Source organism: Orycteropus afer, unplaced genomic scaffold, assembly GCF_000298275.1.
Source record: "Orycteropus afer afer isolate SDZICR_OR568_19922 unplaced genomic scaffold, OryAfe1.0 scaffold00036, whole genome shotgun sequence".
Lineage (NCBI taxonomy): Eukaryota > Metazoa > Chordata > Mammalia > Tubulidentata > Orycteropodidae > Orycteropus > Orycteropus afer.
The window spans coordinates 4504523-4523726 of NW_006921623.1; the positions used below are offsets into that span (position 1 = coordinate 4504523).

The 19204-nt window shown below is 42.0% G+C and overlaps 1 protein-coding gene across 1 annotated transcript in view; it reads right to left on the bottom strand.

Annotated features, from left to right (window-relative positions):
* Positions 1 to 18288, bottom strand: part of CEP164 (centrosomal protein 164) — a 75714-nt gene extending 57426 nt beyond the window's left edge. The window contains exons 1-4 of the mRNA XM_042780365.1: positions 18191 to 18288; positions 11276 to 11322; positions 10968 to 11079; positions 5030 to 5231 (exon numbers count right to left, since the gene is read on the bottom strand). Of these exons, the coding sequence (XP_042636299.1) occupies positions 5030 to 5231; positions 10968 to 11079; positions 11276 to 11322; positions 18191 to 18288 (459 nt within the window). The remainder of the gene's footprint in view (positions 1 to 5029; positions 5232 to 10967; positions 11080 to 11275; positions 11323 to 18190) is intronic.
* Between the last annotated feature and the right edge of the window lie 916 nt (positions 18289 to 19204).

A 19204-nucleotide genomic window follows, 5' to 3' on the forward strand; every position in this document is an offset into this window, starting at 1 on the left:
CTCAGATGCCCGTGAGCTCTGCAAGTCCCAAGGGAAGTTGTTCACCTCACCCAGGATCTGAGAGCCAAGGTGTGAGGACAGGCTGCTGTTGCTTCTGCTCTCCAAGTCAGGCCCAGCCCCACTAGGCTTCCCACCTTCATCAGGGGGCTCTGATGAACCTGGAGATTGTCTCTTCTCACTGGCAGGAGAGACCTGAGGTATATTCCCTGAAGGGGCATTCTGACCTGCTTCTGATGCCAGAGTATCAGGTGGTATCAGAAAGAGCCCCTTAGACATATCTTCAGCTGAGGCCTGTGGAGCCTCAGGGTCACTAGGCTCTGTTTTCTTGCTGGTCCCTAGGGTGTCCTTGTTGACAAGCTTGGAGACCTGTCCCATCCACAATCCTAGGGGCTCTCTCCTCTTCCTCCCCTTGCCTAGGCTGCCACCTTCCCCAAGCACTTCCTGCCAACTTAGGTCTTCAACTGGGCTACTATCTAACAACAGCTTGTTCTTCCTGGTAGGCAGTATGTGATCAGATGAACAAGGGAACAGGGACGGCTCCTCCCCAGGCAATGGCAAAGAGATGGGCCTCTGGCCCTTGTCCCCAGCGGGGCCTGTAGTGCTCAGTGTGGCTGTGTTGTGGCTGTGCGGCTCCCCTTTCAGCTGCAGGCCCTTGATGGTATCAGAAAGCTGTGAGTGGACAGAGGCCTGGCTCCTGCTTTCTACCACATCCTGCCCATTCTGGAGAGGTCTGATGTTCTCAGGGCCTAGAGCACTGGGTTTCTGCTGTCTGGTCCTCATTTCCAGCTCTTCTATTTCAGGGTCTGAAAACCCCAGGTAGATTTTCTCTGTTGGCTTCTGGGATTTTTCCAGACCCTGCTGATCACCTAATTCTGTCCTGCATTGGGCTGGGGCCCTACCTAAGATTTTCTCCAAGTCAGCAAAGAGCTGGTGGGTTTGTGAAGGTTGGCCTTTGGTCAGTGGCTGCAGCTTGCTGGGCAGGGTGCTCACGAGAGGCCAGGGGCTGTTGCCCAGCACACATGAGCTCTTCCCTTTCTTAAAGGAGCCCTCACTTCTAGCCTGCATCTCTTGATCTAGGTCCAAACCAGCAAGCCCAGGTACTGGGAGAAGGGATGGGCCACGGAGAAAGGAAGGCAGAAGTCCCTGCTCAGGCTGTGTTTCCTAGATGGATATATAAACATGCAGAAAAATACTAAGGCAAAGTATTTCTGATTTATACTTGCTACCTCAGCCCTTAACAGAAACCCACCCTCCATTTTAAAGTAACCAAAAAGGGAAGGAAAATTCTCTTAGGCTGAAAATATGTTTTATTCTGGGCCTGTTTTCTTATTTATTAAAGAGGAGACTGGACTAGATCAATGGCTTGCAAATATCACTCCACAGACTCTGAGGGGACTGTCATTCCACAGGTACCACACGGGCCACTATCATTGCATGTGTGTGGGAGGAAGTTGCCAAGACCCACACTCTCAACAGCCACAGTAACTCCACTTTCTTTTTTTATATGCTAGACATCTATGGAGTTCTGGTGGCAGAGTGAATAAGGCATTTGGCTGCTAACCAGAAGGTCAGCAGTTCAAACCAACCTGTCACTCTGCAGAAGGAAGATGGGGCAATCTATTTCCACAAAGATTTACAGCCTCAGAAACCCAATGGGGGTAGCTATGAATCAGAATCAACTCTATAGCAGTGAGTTTGGTGTTTCTGGGGTGGGGTGGGGTGGGGTAGGGTGGGGTGGGGGTTGGACTTCTATGGAGGAAGTGATGTGAACACAGGACCTTACTGCTAACAAAAGTCTGAAATTGCCAATGAGATTATCTCTAAAGTAAAATCACCAACTAGATTACTGTTAAGGCACCATCTATACTCAGGTTCTATGATCAGTCCATTTTATAAAATCCACCAATCTTATCAAGGACTACCAGAAATATCCAAAGAAGAGAGAGAAAAGGAGAAAATAACCAGAGTCCTGAACCTTAAAAACACAGTCTAGAGTCTTCTACCAAAGGCAAGAGTTGGTCCTGCTTGAGAAAAGTCCATACAGTCACAGAATCTCAGAGCTAGAAAAAAACTCAAACACCACAAGAGAGCCCAGGCTACCTGAGTTCAGGACACCCACTCAACTTGGGCCAGACCCCTGGACAAAAGAGATGCCTGCTCTCAGCCCTAAGAACTAGACTGGCAGCTCAGGGTTGTCCAATTACCTCACCTCCTGAAACTGCAGAAGGAACTCTTTAACAAGGAGCTCCAGGAGCACAGTCACACACCTAGAACTCAGTCTGTCACCTACCCTTCCACCCAAGAATCCCCACTTCCTTCCCTCTGCTCATCTTTACTCAACTTGTCCAAATACCTGGTTATTATTTAAAACAATCTTGGGCTAGTAAAAAGCCCATTGTCCATCTCTTGCCTTTCAAATGCATTATACTATGAGATAATCCAACTTCTTTAGAAATCACCTGCCCTCCTTTCTCTATTTAGAGGAATGGGCTTGTTATCTTGTTTCTCAGGACCATGAGTAATATGTGGGGGGCAAGGGAGAAGAGCAGAGTGAGTATCTGTAGAGCCGGGAAATGATAAAAAGGATAAATTCATCATCAACCATTCAAAGCCAGAACCGATTTCTTGGGAAGGAAGATGAAGAATATCTTCACTGAGAAATAAGTACCAGTCTCTGGTCGGAAATAAAACTACAAACAAAAGAGAAAAATAATTGGACCACTGTAAGGTACTGCATTGTCAGTGAAGCCAAACACAGGTATACAGGTGGATAGATGGGTAGACAGGCATATTAGGTATGTTTATGAAGTGGGGAGTATATCCAAGAACATGTATAGGGTTGACAGACAATGGTCCTATAAGTTTATGTGAATGATCAGAATTTCCAGGTGTATAGTAGAGCTGACAAGGGGCAAGGTTCTGGTCACTGCTTGGTCACAGCCAGCTACCCAGAGGGACCAACTAGTTGAACCTGTGGGCTTGGGACCATAGTCACAGGGGACATCAAGCTCAATTGGCATAACATACTGTACAATACATTGTTCCACCTCCTACTTTGGCAAGTAGCAACTGGGATCTTAAAAGCTAGCAAGCTGCCATCTAGATGCAACAATGGGTGTCTCCTCATCCAGAGCCAAGAAGAATGAAGGAAACCAAAAATTCATGGAAACAATTAGTCCTACCAACTGGTACACCATCCGATCTGCAGCCTACACAACTATGAGACCAGAAGAACTAGATGATGCCCGGCTACCACTGTCATCCACTTGGAAGGGGATGTAGGAGAACCCCTATGTAGGAAATCCTGGCTTGAGAGGGAGAATGATGTCGAACAAAACTCAAAATCAATTGAAGGAAAAAAAAAAGGGGGGGGAAGGTTTGCTGATCCAATAGAGCCTGGTGGAACCACTGAGACTATGGCCCCTAGCTACACTTCAGGTCTGGAATTATACCCACACCTGTGGTTTCCAGCCAAACAAAAGACAGGCATATGAGTTGAACATTTACCTTAGGTAGATACACTCCTTGGAGAGAACAATCATGGGAGAAAGAAGGGATGCTTATGCACAGGGAGACAGATCAGGGGGCAGGAGTGCATGGAGGGATAGACACAGGGAAGAGGTAACTATGAGGAGGAAGTGGGAGGGGAGCTGTTGCACTGTGGTAAATTGTGGTCAATGTCATGAGATAAAGTGTACGTGAACTGCTGTATGGAAAGTGAATTTGTTCTGTAAATTTTCACCCAAATCACAGTGAAAAAAAAAAATGTTAAAATAAAAAAAGTAATAATAATTGGAGCACTGTAAGGGTACAAAAGATATTCCCACTTGGCTGAACTGTGTTGTTATATTCTCTCTCTCAGTGACCCTCCTGCCTACACCTGAAGAGAAGAAGGCCTGAGTTTCCCTATGCTGCCAGTGTTCCGGACAGCCTGGGCCTCATTTTAACATGGCTCCCAGCCTTAGCTTCTCTACCTATAAAATGAGGGCCAGAGCACTGCCGTCTAAATTCAGACACACTGGAGGGACAAATAAAGCAATAATGGGAAAAAACACTTTGAACTCTGAATAAAAAAACAACTTGATGACACTGGACTAGTTCTGACTATGTAGATCCAGACTATACTCTAGAGGGTGGGGAGCAATAGGAGAACAGGAATCTGGTCTCTGCGAAGTGGGGCCGTTAACACTCCACGTGCCACTGGCTTGACTTGACACACTGTTATGTGACAGAGAAATAAAATTCTATCTTCTGTGAGGCACTAAAAAAAAAAAATGACTTGAACCAAGGTGTTCATGTTACAATCAAGTTTTAATTTTCCAACACCAACCAAGACAATCGAAGCAAAGACAATCCACGGGAGTAGCTAAAGCCCAAAGCTTTCGTTTTGGATCTTGAAGGCACTGATGTTCTGACAACTGAACTATGGCTACATCTGACATCTAGAAATTCACAGCACTTGAAGACAAATAATGAATCCACACTAGGAAAATATGTCTTGGAAAGATGAAGAACAACACTCTCATCACCCAGGTCCACTGGCCTCAGCTCAACTACTCCTTGTCCCCCACTCTCAGAGGGGCAGATGGCATTACTTCTTAGACTATTGCAAAATACCATTCTTAGCAGAGCTCCTGCCCTTTCTCTTATCTTATTATATAATATGTGCTTTGCAAGGACAAAAGAAAAAAAAAGGAATTGCTCAGAGATACTAACAACTTCTAGAAACTGAAGGGAAAATTTCCGAGAAGACAGGTACAATTCACACGATGTACCATAAAGATTTTGCTATATTATTTATCTTAATCTCTCAACCCAGTTGTAAACACCTAAAAAAAAAGAAATAGAAGAAGAAGAAAACCAGTTGGCAACCCCACATGTGTCAGAACAGAACTGGCTCCAAAGGGTTTCAGTGCCTGATGTTCTGGAAGGAGATCACCAGGCCCTCTTCTAAGTGAATACCTAGAGTTCCTAACATCACCTCAGGTCTAAGCTTGGCCCTTCTAGGAACTGGCATTTATTCACTCACCAGGGGACTTTTGGAGGTCTCTTTGTCCTTCTTATCTTTCTTTTCCTTTTTTTTTTTCTTATCTTTCTTCTTAATGGCTCCAGTTGACAGCTTTCCTCGTTCTTGGATGACCAGGTTACGATAGTGTTCATCACATGGATGGTCCCACATGGACTGCCCATTGGCAAAGTTGAAATAGTAAATATCACCCGTGACGTCCTGGCTGGGGATAAGCAGAGGTCAGAAGTTAAAGCCTACTCAGATCCAAAGTACTAAAGGAAAAAAAAAGAAGAAGAAGAAAGAGGAGGTAGAAAAGGAGGAAGAGAAAAGAAGGGATGAAGGTATAAGAGGAAGAGTTAAGAAAGGAGGGAAGGAGAGAAAAAGGATTAACACAAAAGTGAAAGGTACAATTTGGCTAAGAATAAGGAATTAGTTTAAATAAAGGCATCAGTGACTGGGATACATAAGAACTTCACTAGATAGAAACATATAATCATTGGGGTTCCTGGGACCCATGCTAGACTACAGCAGGAATCAATTTGACTTAGGTGGGCAAGTACAAACACTATAGTACCTTGAAGGTATGTGCTAGGATAGACCCTGTTTAATATTTTTATAAATGGCCTAAGGAACAAAAATGCACTGTGAAAGCTCTTGAACAAGGAAAGGCAGGTAACAGAGACAAAGGAGTAGTCAAAATCAAGACCATAGAGGTGGAAGGCAATTAGTTGGAGCAGTGAATCAAAAACTCTGGTTTTAAGCAACCTCTCCTACAATGCAACAAAACAAACTCTTCAGGAATTATTTGAAAAGGCAACTGTTATAAAGGTGCCCTGGAACCAAAACAGCAAAGCTACAGTATATGCATTTATAGAATTTGCTTCATTTGAAGAAGCTAAAGAAGCTTTAAGTTCTTATAGTAAAAAAGAAACTGAGGGCACAGCAATCAGGTTGGAGTTGCAAGGATCCAGGGGATCACCTAACCCAAGAAGCCAGCCATCCAAAATTCTGTTTGTCAAAGGTCTGTCTGAGGATACTACTAAAGTGACTTTGAAGGAGTCATATGATGGCTGTGTCCATGCCATGATAGTCACCAACCGGGAAAGTGGCTCCTCCAAAAGGTTTGTTTTGTAGACTTTAATGGTGAGGAAGATCCTCTAGCTGTCAAGGAGGTCATGGAAGATGGTGAAATTGACAGAAACAAAATTATCTTAGATTGAGCTAAGCATAAGAGCAAAGGTGGCTTCAGGAGTCAAGATGGAGGCCAGGGAGGATTTGGAAGACAAAGTGGCCACAGCAGAGGAGACCAAGTGGATTCAGTGGCAGAAGCCAGTAGCAGAGGCTGAGGCAGATTCAGTGACAGAGGCTTTGGAGGGAAAGGAGGCTTCCAAGGAGAAGAAAGAGACCACAACCACAAGGAAAGAAGACAACATTTGAATAGTTCTTCCGTTCCTCTGTCTTTTCCTCTTCCCTTTAAAAGAAAGGATTCTGGGGTTTTCACTCAGAGCCTTCTGAGGACATCCCAAGACAGCAGACAGCCCTGCTATCTACTTGGAATTCTGTACAGATAGCATCTCAACAGGGAGATGCCCTGTTGGTTTTTACTGGATATTCATATATATAAACTTTTTAAAGAGGTATAAACTTTTTATAGAACTAATCCTTATCTGTAAGTTTTGAATTTATATTAAGTTTCATCCCATGTACAAAACCAGTTTTTCCCTACATACAGTTTTTTGGATTGGGAGATGTAAAGGAAAACAAAGTTTTATTATGATTCTTGCTTCAGCGACTTGGGACAAATTTTTAAAGTCCTAAACTCTGAAAAAAGAAAAAAAAAAAAAAAGACTACACAGTCTTACCAAGCCACATAAAAAAATTCACATAAACAGAATCACATACTTAGTTGCAAAAGAAGATCCAGCAAGTAACAAAGAGGAGATATAATGAATAAATAAAATTGGAAATCAGTAATGAAAAGATATGCAAACCTCATCCCCTTTCAACTATTATTTTGGAAATATATTTGAAAATTTAAAAACATGACTCTAAATAATTCACGAAGCAAGAAAAAAGCCATAATAAAAATTATAAAATATTTTTATATGATTGAAACTAAAGATACAATATAGCAAAATTTGTAGAATACATCTATAATGTGGTACTTAGAAAAAAAAATTATAGCCAATATTAGAAAATAAGAGAAATAAAAAAAAAATGAGTTATACTTTCAAATCAAATATTTAGTAAAATAAACCCCCCAAAAAAAGTAGAAAAAAGAAATGACAGCAGCAGAGTTAATGAAAGAGAAAATGAAGAATAATATTATAGCTCAACCAAAAAATCTGGCATTTTTTGAGAAAATTAATATAATAAGCAAGCTTCTGCAAGATTGATCAACAAAGAAAAGACATTATAAACAAAGGGGGCATAACTACAGATATGGTAGAGATGCTAAACCTATAAAATAAAATTATGATTTGATGATGGTAAACTTGAAAGGCCAATTGGACAATTTTCTAGAAAAATAGGTTACCAAAGTTGAAACAAGAAGAAATAAGAAGACCGAATCAACCTTATTTGCAGATTACATGACTTTTCTGCATAGAAAATCTAAGAGATTTAAAAAAATTCACTGCCGTCAAGGCGGATCCAACTCACAGAGACCTCTCCTTGGGTTTCCAAGGCGGTATCACTACAGAGGTTGATTACCCAATCTTCCTTCCGAGGAGTGGCTGGTGGGTTTGAACCAGTAGCCTTCTGGTTAGCAGTCAAATGCTTTAGGCACTACACTACCAGAGCTCCTCTAAGAGATTTACATACCACAAAAATAATGGTTTATTCAACATGGCAGCTAGATATATAAAATTAATAATAAAAGCCAGTAATAAAAAGAAATAATACTCCTATTCACCAGTAACAGTCAATTAAAAATGCCACAATAATTTCAAAATACCCCATTTGCAATGGCAACAAAAAAGTACATGGTCCTCTAGAATAAATCTAATAAAGGATGTGCTATATTTTAAAAAGAATATAGTGAAAAATTTTTGAAGGATGTGATTTAGGCCTGAAAAAGTTCATGGATAAAAAGGCTCCATATTACAAAGACACCAATTCTCCCCAGATTAATCTATAAAATACACACGCAATCCCAAGAGCTTTTGATGGACTTTGAGAAACTAAAGTTCGTACAGAACAAGGGACCAAGAACTGCCAAGATAAATTTAAAGAATATACAGGAAGTATTTGTCTTACTAATATTAACTGTTATTATATAGCTATGGTAATTAAAACAGTGAACCCTTAAGAAACTAGAAAATGAAAAACAAATTAAACAGAAGAGAGGAAATAATAAAGATTTGAGTAGAAAGTCAATGAATAAAAAGGCAATGATAGCAAAACTTGCTACCTTGAGAAAATTAATAGATCTTACAAATCTCTAGCCATAGTCATCAGAAAAATAAGAAAGAAAATAAAAATCACTACTGCTAAGAATAAGAGAGGTTATATAACCATAGATATTGAAAGGACAAGGCAGTATTTTCAACAATCTTAATCTTCTGGTAGCAAATTCAACAACTTAGATAAAATTTCTTAGAAGACATAAACTACCAAAGGTCATTCAAGATGATCCTCAATAATTTTGTATCTATTAAAGAAATTGGATTTGTCATTAAAAACTTTCCCACGAAGAAAACTCCAGGCCCCAATGGTTTCACTGGTAAATTCTATCAAACATTTAAGGAAGAAATAATACCAATCCTACACAAACTCTTCCAGAAAATTAAAGAAATTCATCAAATAACAATAATTACTCTTGGGAAAGTAAAGGTAAAAGATAGCAGTATACATAAGTTTTAATGACTTTTTTTTACTTTAAAGAGTGAAAAATGGTCCACACTCTCCTTATCAAAAAAATAGCTCACTGCCATTGAGTCAGTTCCTACCCATAGCGACCCCTCCTTGGGTTTCCAAGGCAGTATCACTATGGAAGTAGATTGCCCAACCTTCCTTCCCAGGAGTGGCTAGTGGGTTTGAACCACCAGCCTACACGCTTCTTATAGGATGAGAAAGTGTTAGTTACCACTAGCAGGTAACTAACTGCCTCATAGGGTTTCCAAGGCTGTAAAATCTTTACGGAAGCAAACTACCTCATCTTTCTCCTATGGAGTGGCACAAAGATGGCCTATAACCAATGACAGTTCCGTCCTTCCATCAGGATGGGTACTGTAAACAAAGCACAAACCACCATCCTACAAACACAACCATGAGTGCTCAGCATCTGGAATTCCATGTGCAGTGCTAACAGATTTACTCCAATAAAGATGTCAGGAAACTGGAGAAGGTCCAAGGAACGGCAGCTAAAAAGATCAAGAGAACAGGGAGGCTGCCATGTGAGGAAAAGCTAAAAGGATTAGGATTCTTCAGCTGAGAAGAGTAAGGCTGTGTCATTGTGAATTATGGCCAAAGTAATAAATGGTACAGGTAAGATAATTACACCTTGTACACAAAACTGCACAATACCAGCATAAGAGGGGACTCCTAAGACATCTGGAGACAAGTTTGGAACAAACACAGGGAAATTCCACTTTCAGGCAGGAAATAAACTTAATATCACTCACTTCAGGGAGACAACTTGGAGAGAGCTATGCACACATTAAACGGAAGTGGGAAGTTAGAGAGGGGGCAGTTAGAGAGCAGACAGACACAATGAACAGAAAAAATACTATCACCATGACTGGGATGCAAGGCAGTCTTCAGGAGAAGGAAGGAGACAGGAGCAGCAAGCACAGCTCCTTTTCATCATTACCACCTTGGACAGTCTGAGTTTCCTCACCATAAACCTCTCTTTCCCTGAGAGAATCTGAGTGAGTCTCTGTTCCTTGCAATCCAAAGACCTCTAACTAACCAAAATAGAAAATATGAACAAATTCACAAATATCAATCTATGAACTTATGGACTTAATTGTGCCCTCCCCCAACCCCTCCCAAAATATATGTTGAATCCTAGCCACACACCTACAGAGTTGACCTATGGAGTTGACAGCTGTTTGGGAATTAGAGTTTTCTTTGTTATGTTAATGGGGCCATAATCACTGTTGGTTGCGTCCAAACCTAATCACTTCTGAATCATAGAAAGAGCACATTAGACACAGAAGCAAGCATATACTGGAGAAGACAGATGCCACGTAAGGATGGTCTACAATCCAAGCAGTCAAGGAATGCCTGGGCTACAAAGGAAGGAATTGACATTGCCGAGATCCTGATTTGGACTTTTAGCCTTCAAAACTGTGAGAAAATAAATTTTTGTTCTTTAAAACCACCCACTTGTGGCTTTACTATGTCAGAGTTGCTAAAAAGACCGCAGGGCAACAGCATGTCTGGCCTCATAGTAATAAACCTTGGGCTGTTGATGGTGATTCTGTCTTCCTCCTGTGAAGTTAGAGGAGGTCAGAAGATGTCACCTCCATGTCCTTTGAGCGCAGATGCTGGTGCTAGAGGATCTGACTGAGGGCTGCAGCTCCTTTAACTCTAGATATAGTAGTAAACTCCATTATAATCAAAAAACAAACCAGTTGCCATTGAGTCAATGCCAACACATGGTGACCCCATTGTGTCATAGTAGAACTGTGCTCCACAGTGTTTTCATGGCTGATTTTTTTGGAAGTAGATCACCAAGGCACCTCTATGTGGACTTGAACCTCTAATCTTTCAGTTAGCAGCCAAGGCATTAACCATTTTCACTATCCAGGGACTCTGAAGGGACCATCAAATCAGCCCATGCTCAGGCCCAAAACCTTAGGCAACCTAGCAGAGAACTGGCACATGGCTGTCCCTGACTTTGTACAGTACAAGTTTGGAGAAAGTGGCCAGATAAAGCTGATGTCCAGTGTCAGGCTCCAATGGCCTCTGACCAGCCAAGTCAGTGGGCCAGCCGTACCTGATGTTGACTTACCATGGTTTCCACTCCATGGGCAGTGGGGCCACAATGCCCTCTCGTGCCAACCACATCAATTCTGGTTCCTTGATGGGATCGATACCAATCTCTCTGGCAAATTCAAGAATTTCTGCAAGGAGAGGCAGGAGGGTGGGTAAGGTAAGAGAGATGGGAGGGGGTGGTTTTAAAACAATAAAAATGACAAACTTTTTTTCTACTTTGCTTTTACTTTCTAAATTTTCTTCAGTGAGCAAGTATTATTTCTCTTAATATAAATAATAAACATATACAACTTTTTTTCTTAAATCAGTTTATAAATGATACACCTGAATCAAGGCATGCTATCTCCATGCTCTGGGCATATAATCTGAAGCTTAATATAACAAAGACAAAAAAAATAAGACTAAGACTTCAGTGTGGTAGGGGCCTCAGGAAAAACTCCAACAGCCATAGCCAGAACCATTAGGATGAGGACAGACTTATTAAAAGGATATAAGCTATCCCAAGACTTACAAAAGCACCAGTCACTCATTCAGCAAGCATGTCTTAAACAACTACAGATGACTACCCCTGGAGAACCATACAAACACACAGAGCACAAACCAGGTGCTATAACAGAGATGTGTACTATGAGCTATGAGAGAAGAGAGAAGGCAGTAGCTTATTGTGGCAACAGGCTAAGGGATGGCTGAGGTAAGAGAGTGGGATGATACTCAAACAGCCTCTTCTCCCACACTGAACATCTCTCCCATGAAGGGAGTTGTTTCTCAGTTATGCCGTATATCATGGACTTTAATGTTTTTGCTGTATACTGTTTTGGAATCAAGCATTTAGGAAAACTTTTTTTTTCGTTTTGGTCAGAGATCTAGAAGAACGGGGAGATAGGTATACTGAGCTAAGAGCTCTCTTATCCAGAAGGAAAATGTTCAAATGACCACTGGAATATGTTACCGGAGGCACCAGGAATAAGGAAATAAATACTCAAGGGGCAGCAATGCTTAAGTTTATAACAGCCCAGGTCAGGAAGGTATCACCATTATAAATCATCTCAGTGGATCATTTGGAGGTTGACACACCTGGGGACTAGGAAAGAAAAAGTATTTTTTTTTCAAAGGACCATGGCTGGCTCAGGATTGAGTCACTGATTTCACAATTTTTTTTTTGCGTGCCTCCTATATGCCAGGCACTTTGGATAACCATGGTCACTCCCCTTATGGAGATTACATTCTAATAGAAGAAACCACCAGTAAAGAAATACACGAATAAATATATAAGAAACAAAGCTTCTAATAATTGTAATGAAAGACAAAAATGAGTGTTATGAATTGAATTGTGTCCCTCAAAAATGTGTTGTAAATCCTAACTCCTATACCTGTCACTATAACCCCATTTGAAAATGAGTTTTGTTATATTAATCAGACAATATTAGTGTAGGATGTGTCTTAAGTAGGAGCCCTGGTGGCACAGTGGTTAAAGTGCTCAGCTGTTAACCAAAAGATGGGCGATTCAAACCCACCAGCTGCTCCATGGAGAAACAAGTGGCAATCTGCTTCCGTAAAGATTTACAGCCTTGGAAACCCTGTGTGGAAGTTCTATTCTGTCCCACAGGGTAGCAACTGAGTTGAAATCAACTTGACAGCAGTAGGATTTAGGTTTGGTGTCTTTAGTCAATCTCCTTTGAGATATAAAAGAGATTAAATGAGCAAGTGAGCAAGCAGAGATTTTGGGAGAGAGATGTCAAGTCACATGAAGATCACCCAAGAGCAGAAGTTCAAAGAAACAAGGACCTTCCTCTACAGCCGACAGAGTGAGAAAGCCTTCCCCTACAGCTGGCACCCTGAATTAGGACTTATTGCCTAAACTATGTGAAAATAAATTCCTGTTTGTCAAAGCCACCTACTTGTGGTATTTGTTACAGCAGCACAAGATAACTAAGACAAGAAGGCATGAGATAGGAAACATTAAGGTAGAGGGGGTGCTCCTGCAGAAAGAACGGTCAAGGAAAGCCTCTCTGGAATAGTGACATTTAGCTAAAAACTGAAGGAGGCAAGGAGCCATGCCAAGCACTAAGGAAATAGCACTCAAGTAGAAGAAAGAACATATGTAAAGGACTGTAGCAAAAAACAGCTTGATCCATCTGTGGATTGTCAAGGAAGGGCAAGGTGACTAGCAGAGTGAGCAAAGGAAGGAGTGGCACCAGGTGAATGTGGCCAGGTGGACGGTGAGTCATGAAGAGCCCTGCATACCACAGTAAGGGGGTAATACTTAGTGTAATGTAAAGTTACTAAAAGCAGAGCCCTGATATGATCTGATTTATACTGGAGGAAGGTAACTCTGGTTACTCTATGGAGCCAAGACTAAAGAAGGGGAAGAGTGTAAGCATGGAGGCTAATTAGGAAGCTACTGAGATAGTCCAAGAAGAGAAAGTGGTAGCTTGAGCTCAAAAGGCTAAAACTGGATTGAGCAGAAGACAGTTTTTATAAACAGCCTTTGAAAAACATTAGACTCCATTTACAATAACAACCAATAAAAGATAAAATATTTAAGAAACAAGCTAAGCAAGAAATGTATGAGACTTACATGAAGAAAACTTTAAATCACTTCTGAATGACACACATGCAAAAAAAACCAAAAAACACAAATGGAAAGGAATACAATGTTCTTGAGTGGAAAGTTATAACTTGATACAAGGTATCAACCTTCCTTAGGTTTTCATAAATTTAACACAATTCCCCCAAAATACCAACCAAACCCACTGCCGTGGAGTCAATTCCAACTCACAGAGACCGGAAAAGACAAAGTAGAACTGCCATATAGAGTTTCCAAGGCTGTAAATATGGAAGCAGACTGTTTCATTTTCTCCCATGGAGCAACTGGTAGGTTCTAACCACTGACCTTTTGGCTAAGCCAAAAATGCCTTAGCCGCTATACCACCAGAGCTCCTAAAATATCACCCAAAAGAAAAAAAAAAAAAAAAAAATCTACTGCCTTCAAGTAGAATCCAACTCATAGCGACCACATTGGGTTTCCAAGGCTGTAAATCTTTACACAAGTAGATTGTTTCATCTTCTTCCTGCAGAGCAGCTGGTGTATTTGAACCACCTACCTCTGGTTAGCAGCCAAACGTCTTATGCACTGTGCCACCAAATAATATTAATAAAGACAGTATTGTGTAGAATGTCTTAAGTAGGAGCTCTGGTGGCACAGTGGCTAAAGTACTCAACTGCTAACCAAAAGATGGGTAATTCAAACCTACCAGGTGCTCCATGGAGAAACAGGTGGCAATCTGCTTCTGTAAAGATTTACAGCCTTGGAAACCCTGTGGGGAAGTTCTCTTCTGTCCTACAGGGTAGCTATTGAGTTGGAATCAACTTGAGCTCCTAAAATATCAAATTTCATAATCAATCCTCCCAGACTGGACAAGGTGATTCTAAAGTTCATGAAAACATAAAACAAACAAGATAGCCAATAAAACTTTGAAAACAGAAGAGCAATGAAGGTGTATTAGCCCTACTAGAAATTAAAATTAATCATAAAGTAATTAAGAACCTAGCACTAGTATACAAATAGATAGTTCAATGGACAAGTAGAGAAAGTACATCTGAATATAGACAGGTCACCTCCAAATCAGTGGAGAAAAGATGTAATATCCCATTAATGGCACAGAAAAAATTAATAAACAGTTGGAAGTAAAGAAAATTAGATCCATACACCACAACATGCATTAGGAGAGAAATTCCATACAGATCAAAGAGTTAACGTGAAAAACTAGAAGAATACACAAGAGAAGTATTTTATCTCTGGAATGAGAGAAGTATTTAATCTTTGTAATAGGGAAGGCTTTTCTAAGTATGACAAAATTCAGAGGCCATAAAAGAATGGAGTGATATATTTAAATAAAAATAAAAGCATTATGGCAAAATATATAAATAAATAAACAGATAAAACCCTACACTATAAGCAAAGTCCAGGGTTTAACTTGGGATCCATTACTCCCAAGGATGCAGGAATTTTTACCCTCCTAACAGGTCTATCTACTTCTGTAGTGATACCACCTCAGAAACCCAAGGAGGGGTCGCTATGAGTCGGATCCAACTCGATGGCGGAGCATTTGGTTTTTGGTTTAACAGGTCTACAAACCACTTGAAATTGTGAGCTCAATTTGTGTGCTTAAGTCTATAACTCATCAGATTGTCAAAGGAATCTTCACCCAAAAAAATAGCATAGTGATTAATCAAAAGTGTAGCCTCTGGAGTTAGAATACCTGGGTTTAGGTCCTAGCTCCACCACATAGCAGACCTGTGCAAGTGTGAGAAAGTTACTTAACCTTTCTACACCTTGGTTTCCTCATCTGTAAAATGTGGATAATAATACTACCTAACTATAAGTATACGTCATTTAACATCCATTTGGGCAATATTCAACTGCATATATGTCCATGGGCCAGGGCACTAGGTATCTGAGTGTCTAGATGCCAGAGCCTCATCTTGGGTCAGAGCCCTACTTCTGCCTGGCTGCTGTGCATAGCCCAGAAGCTAACTAATCTGTGCTGATGGAGGCCCAGGCCCAAATTCCCAACCCCAGTCCCACTCAGCTTCTGCAGCTCAGCCTTTTGCCCAGTGTGGTTCCCATAGGGTGCTGATGGAAAGGTCTGCACTCCAGGCACCCTTGCCCTGGCTTGGGTGTCTTGGCTCCCTTGGCCTGCACTGTCCCTTCCCCAGGCAAATTCTCATGGGTGAGCTGGCTCTGCAGCTGGCTTAGCAGAAAAGGCAGGGAACAGCTGGGTAGGACTTAGCTGAGTGTTCACCTGAGGTGTCTACAGTGGGACCTGCCCAGGCATCACACCACACACCAGCCCCAGAGCCACTGCACCTGGGAGCCCCACGGCCCATAGGCATAAGTGTTTGCACAATGACCAAATCACATAATGTCCTATTTTACAGAACATATAACAGATGTTAACGACACATACCTGTAATAGAGTTGCTATCAGGGTTGAAAAGTTAAGTTAATACACTACAGTGTAGTTACATGGTATGGATTACTTGGTATGGATTTTATAGCCATAGACTTTGAAACTCCCACCAGTTTACTGGGTGGGACCATGCAAATGAAGTGTATAGAACTCTGATGTCAGGATAGGTTAGTTTTGTCACTCTGCCAGGCTTAAAGAGGCAGAGGGGGAATCTCACCACCATCAACAGAGAAGAGCTGGAGGTGAAGTGGAGTGCACCCTTGGACCCAAGAACCCTGGATTGGACCTCCCTGGCAGAGAGGCCCAGCAGAGAGAGATGCCCCGGCAGCAAGATGGTTGCAATGGAACCAAGAAGCACGAGAGAGAGCAGCAGGCCTACCTGGCCCACAGAGCAAGCAAGCTGAGTGCCCTTGGGCAGGGGGCTTGCTGATGAAGTGGGGTGCACCCAGGTGTACCTACCAGCAGAACTTAAAGAGCTTTTCAACACTTGTCCAATCAGAGCAGACGCCAGGCCGAGAGGCCAAGGGCCAGAGAGGTGTGCCTGAGGGCACAGCACAGGGGAGACAGTCCTGATCAAAGAATTGTAACCTGAACCAGGTTCCTGAACCTGAATTGTAGCCTGTTACTTCCCTAATAAACCCATAACTGTGAGTATTGTCCGTGAGTTCTGTGTGGCCACTGCAAGGAATTACCAAACCCAGCAGATAATGAATGAGTGTCATGCAAGGGATGGTTGGTGTCAGAACTGGTAAAAGGCTGGAGGGTGGCAGCATGTTTAGCCTCATAGGAACAAGCCTTGTGACTCTGTCTTCTTCTTGTGAAGTTAGAAGAGGTCAGAAGATGTGGCCCCCAAGTTCTTTTTGCATATCTGTAAACTTCTTAACAGTACCTGACACAGTGTAATGTTGTTGTTATATGCCGTGGAGTCAGACCTGACTCATAGCGACCCCTCCTTGGGTTTCCGAGGTGGTATCACTACGGAAGTAGACAGCCCAACTTTCCTTCCAGGGAGTGGCTGGTGGATTTGAACCGCCAGCCTTCTGGTTAGCAGTCAAGTGCCTTAGGCACTATGCTACCAGAGCTCCCTCCTGACACAGTTATTGTTGTTGTTATGTGCCGTCAAGTCGGACTCGACTCATAGCGACCCCTCCTTGGGTTTCCGAGGCAGTATCACTATGGAAGTAGATTGCCCAACCTTCATTCCAAGGAGTGGATGGTGGATTTGAACTGCCAGCCTTCTGGTTAGCAGTCAAGTGCCTTAGCCAATATGCTACCAGAGCTCCCCCTGACACAGTAGCACTCAATAAATTATGTTACCATTAGTCTTTAGTAATGCTATTGTTTTAAAAATATGCTTTAGTTTGTTCTTAAGAAATTGGGCTTCCAATCAGCCTCAGGATACACTCTATTTCATGATATATTACTGTATTTTCATTCAAAATAAATCACTGATCTAATACAGAAACGAACAAACTTTTTCTATAAGGGCCATGCAGTAAATATTTTAGGCTTTGTGAGTCATATGGTCACTGTCACAACTACTCGATGATGCATGCCACTGTAACACAAAAGCAACCACAGATAATTCAGAAACATATAAGCATGGCTATTTTCTGATAAAATTTTACTTTCAAAAACAGGTAGCAGGTCAGATTAGACCCATGGGCTATAGTTTGCCAACCCCTGATCTGCATGTATCATAAATGGCCCAGGAAGTATAAAAATAAATCATATCATCCCTGCCCTCAAAGAACTACAGGCAGTCCCTTGATTACTAATAACAAACATACAAAGACAATTCATACTTACCCTTCAATGTTATGTATATTACCCCTCTTTGAAATGAACCCTACTCTCTACTTGCCACAAATTCTTTATCACAATCAACTTTATTTGGTGCATGTGCAGATTTTAAATTATTGAAAAGGCTGTGAGCTTTTCTTGCACTAATCCACTCACTGCCATCAAGTGGATTCCAACTCAGAGCAACCCTTTAGGACAAAGTAGAACTGTCTCATAGCGTGTCCATGGCTGTAAATCTCTATGGCAGCAGCCTCATCTTTCTTCCATGGAGAGGCTGCTGGGTTCAAACCACCAACCTTTTGGTTAGCACCCCAATGCTTTAACTGTTATGCCACCAGAGCTTCTTTCTTGCACTAAAGTAAGGCTAAATAAGAATTGTTCTGACTTACCTATAAATTCAACTTAAAGACATACTTAGGAATGGATCTTTTTCATAACCCAGGGACTGGCCACATTACAATACACCACAGGTCTCTTACCTTGCTCACTGGGAATGTAGGTCTCATCATAATCTTCTTCCAGAACCAGCTGGTCTCCAATGCGGAGAGGTCGTCCTGCCATGTTTGGTCTGGGCTTGAATACCTAGATATCAGAGACCCACACCCAAAGGGAAAATTAGTGGCCCAGCTTAAAAAGGGAACAGGTGGATCTGGCTCATAGAACACCTGAGTCAGGTCAGATTCTGCAAGCCAGTTGTGGTGCAGGGAATTACTTACTATGGTTCTTCTAGCCATGGTCTTTGACTCCCACCAGATTATTGAGTGGTACTATGCAAATGTGAAGTGTTTGTGGCCCACCAAGAGTATTGAATAGTTTGCTAATAATGTAAATAAGGTACCTGGCATCCTTGTGGGGGTGGGACTGTGCAAATAAGATGTATGGAACCCTAATGTAAGGATTACTCAGTTTTGCCATTCACTAGGCTTAAAATGAGTCATCTCAGAGGCAGAAAGGGGGAGCTCACTACCATCAAGAAAGAAGAGCCAAGAACAGATCGCATCCTTTGAACCCAAGATCCCTATGCTGAACCTCCTTGACCCAGGAGGCAGAGAGCGAGCTGCAACACTTCGCTGAGACAGCAAGAGATGGAAAGAAGCAGCAGACCCCAGCAGCAGTTTCTGGCAGCAGAGAACAGCATAAGACAGAGAAGTGAGCTTCCCAGCCCATGGAGCAAGAAAGCTGAGTGCCTCTGAGCAGAGACTTCCTGGTAGAGTGGGGTGCCTCCCTGGGCACCTATCAACAGAGGCAAACGAGTTTTTAACACTTGCCCAAGCAGGGCAGAGGCCAGGCCAAGGGCCAAAGATAGGAATGCCTACAGGCATGCCCAATGGGAGACTATCCTGATTGAAGAATTGTATCCTGAGCATTCCTGAACCTGAATCGTAACCTGTTACTTCCCTGATAAACCCCACAATCACGAATATTGTCTATGAGTTCCATGTGGCCACTGCAATGAACTACAGAACCCAGGAGAGAA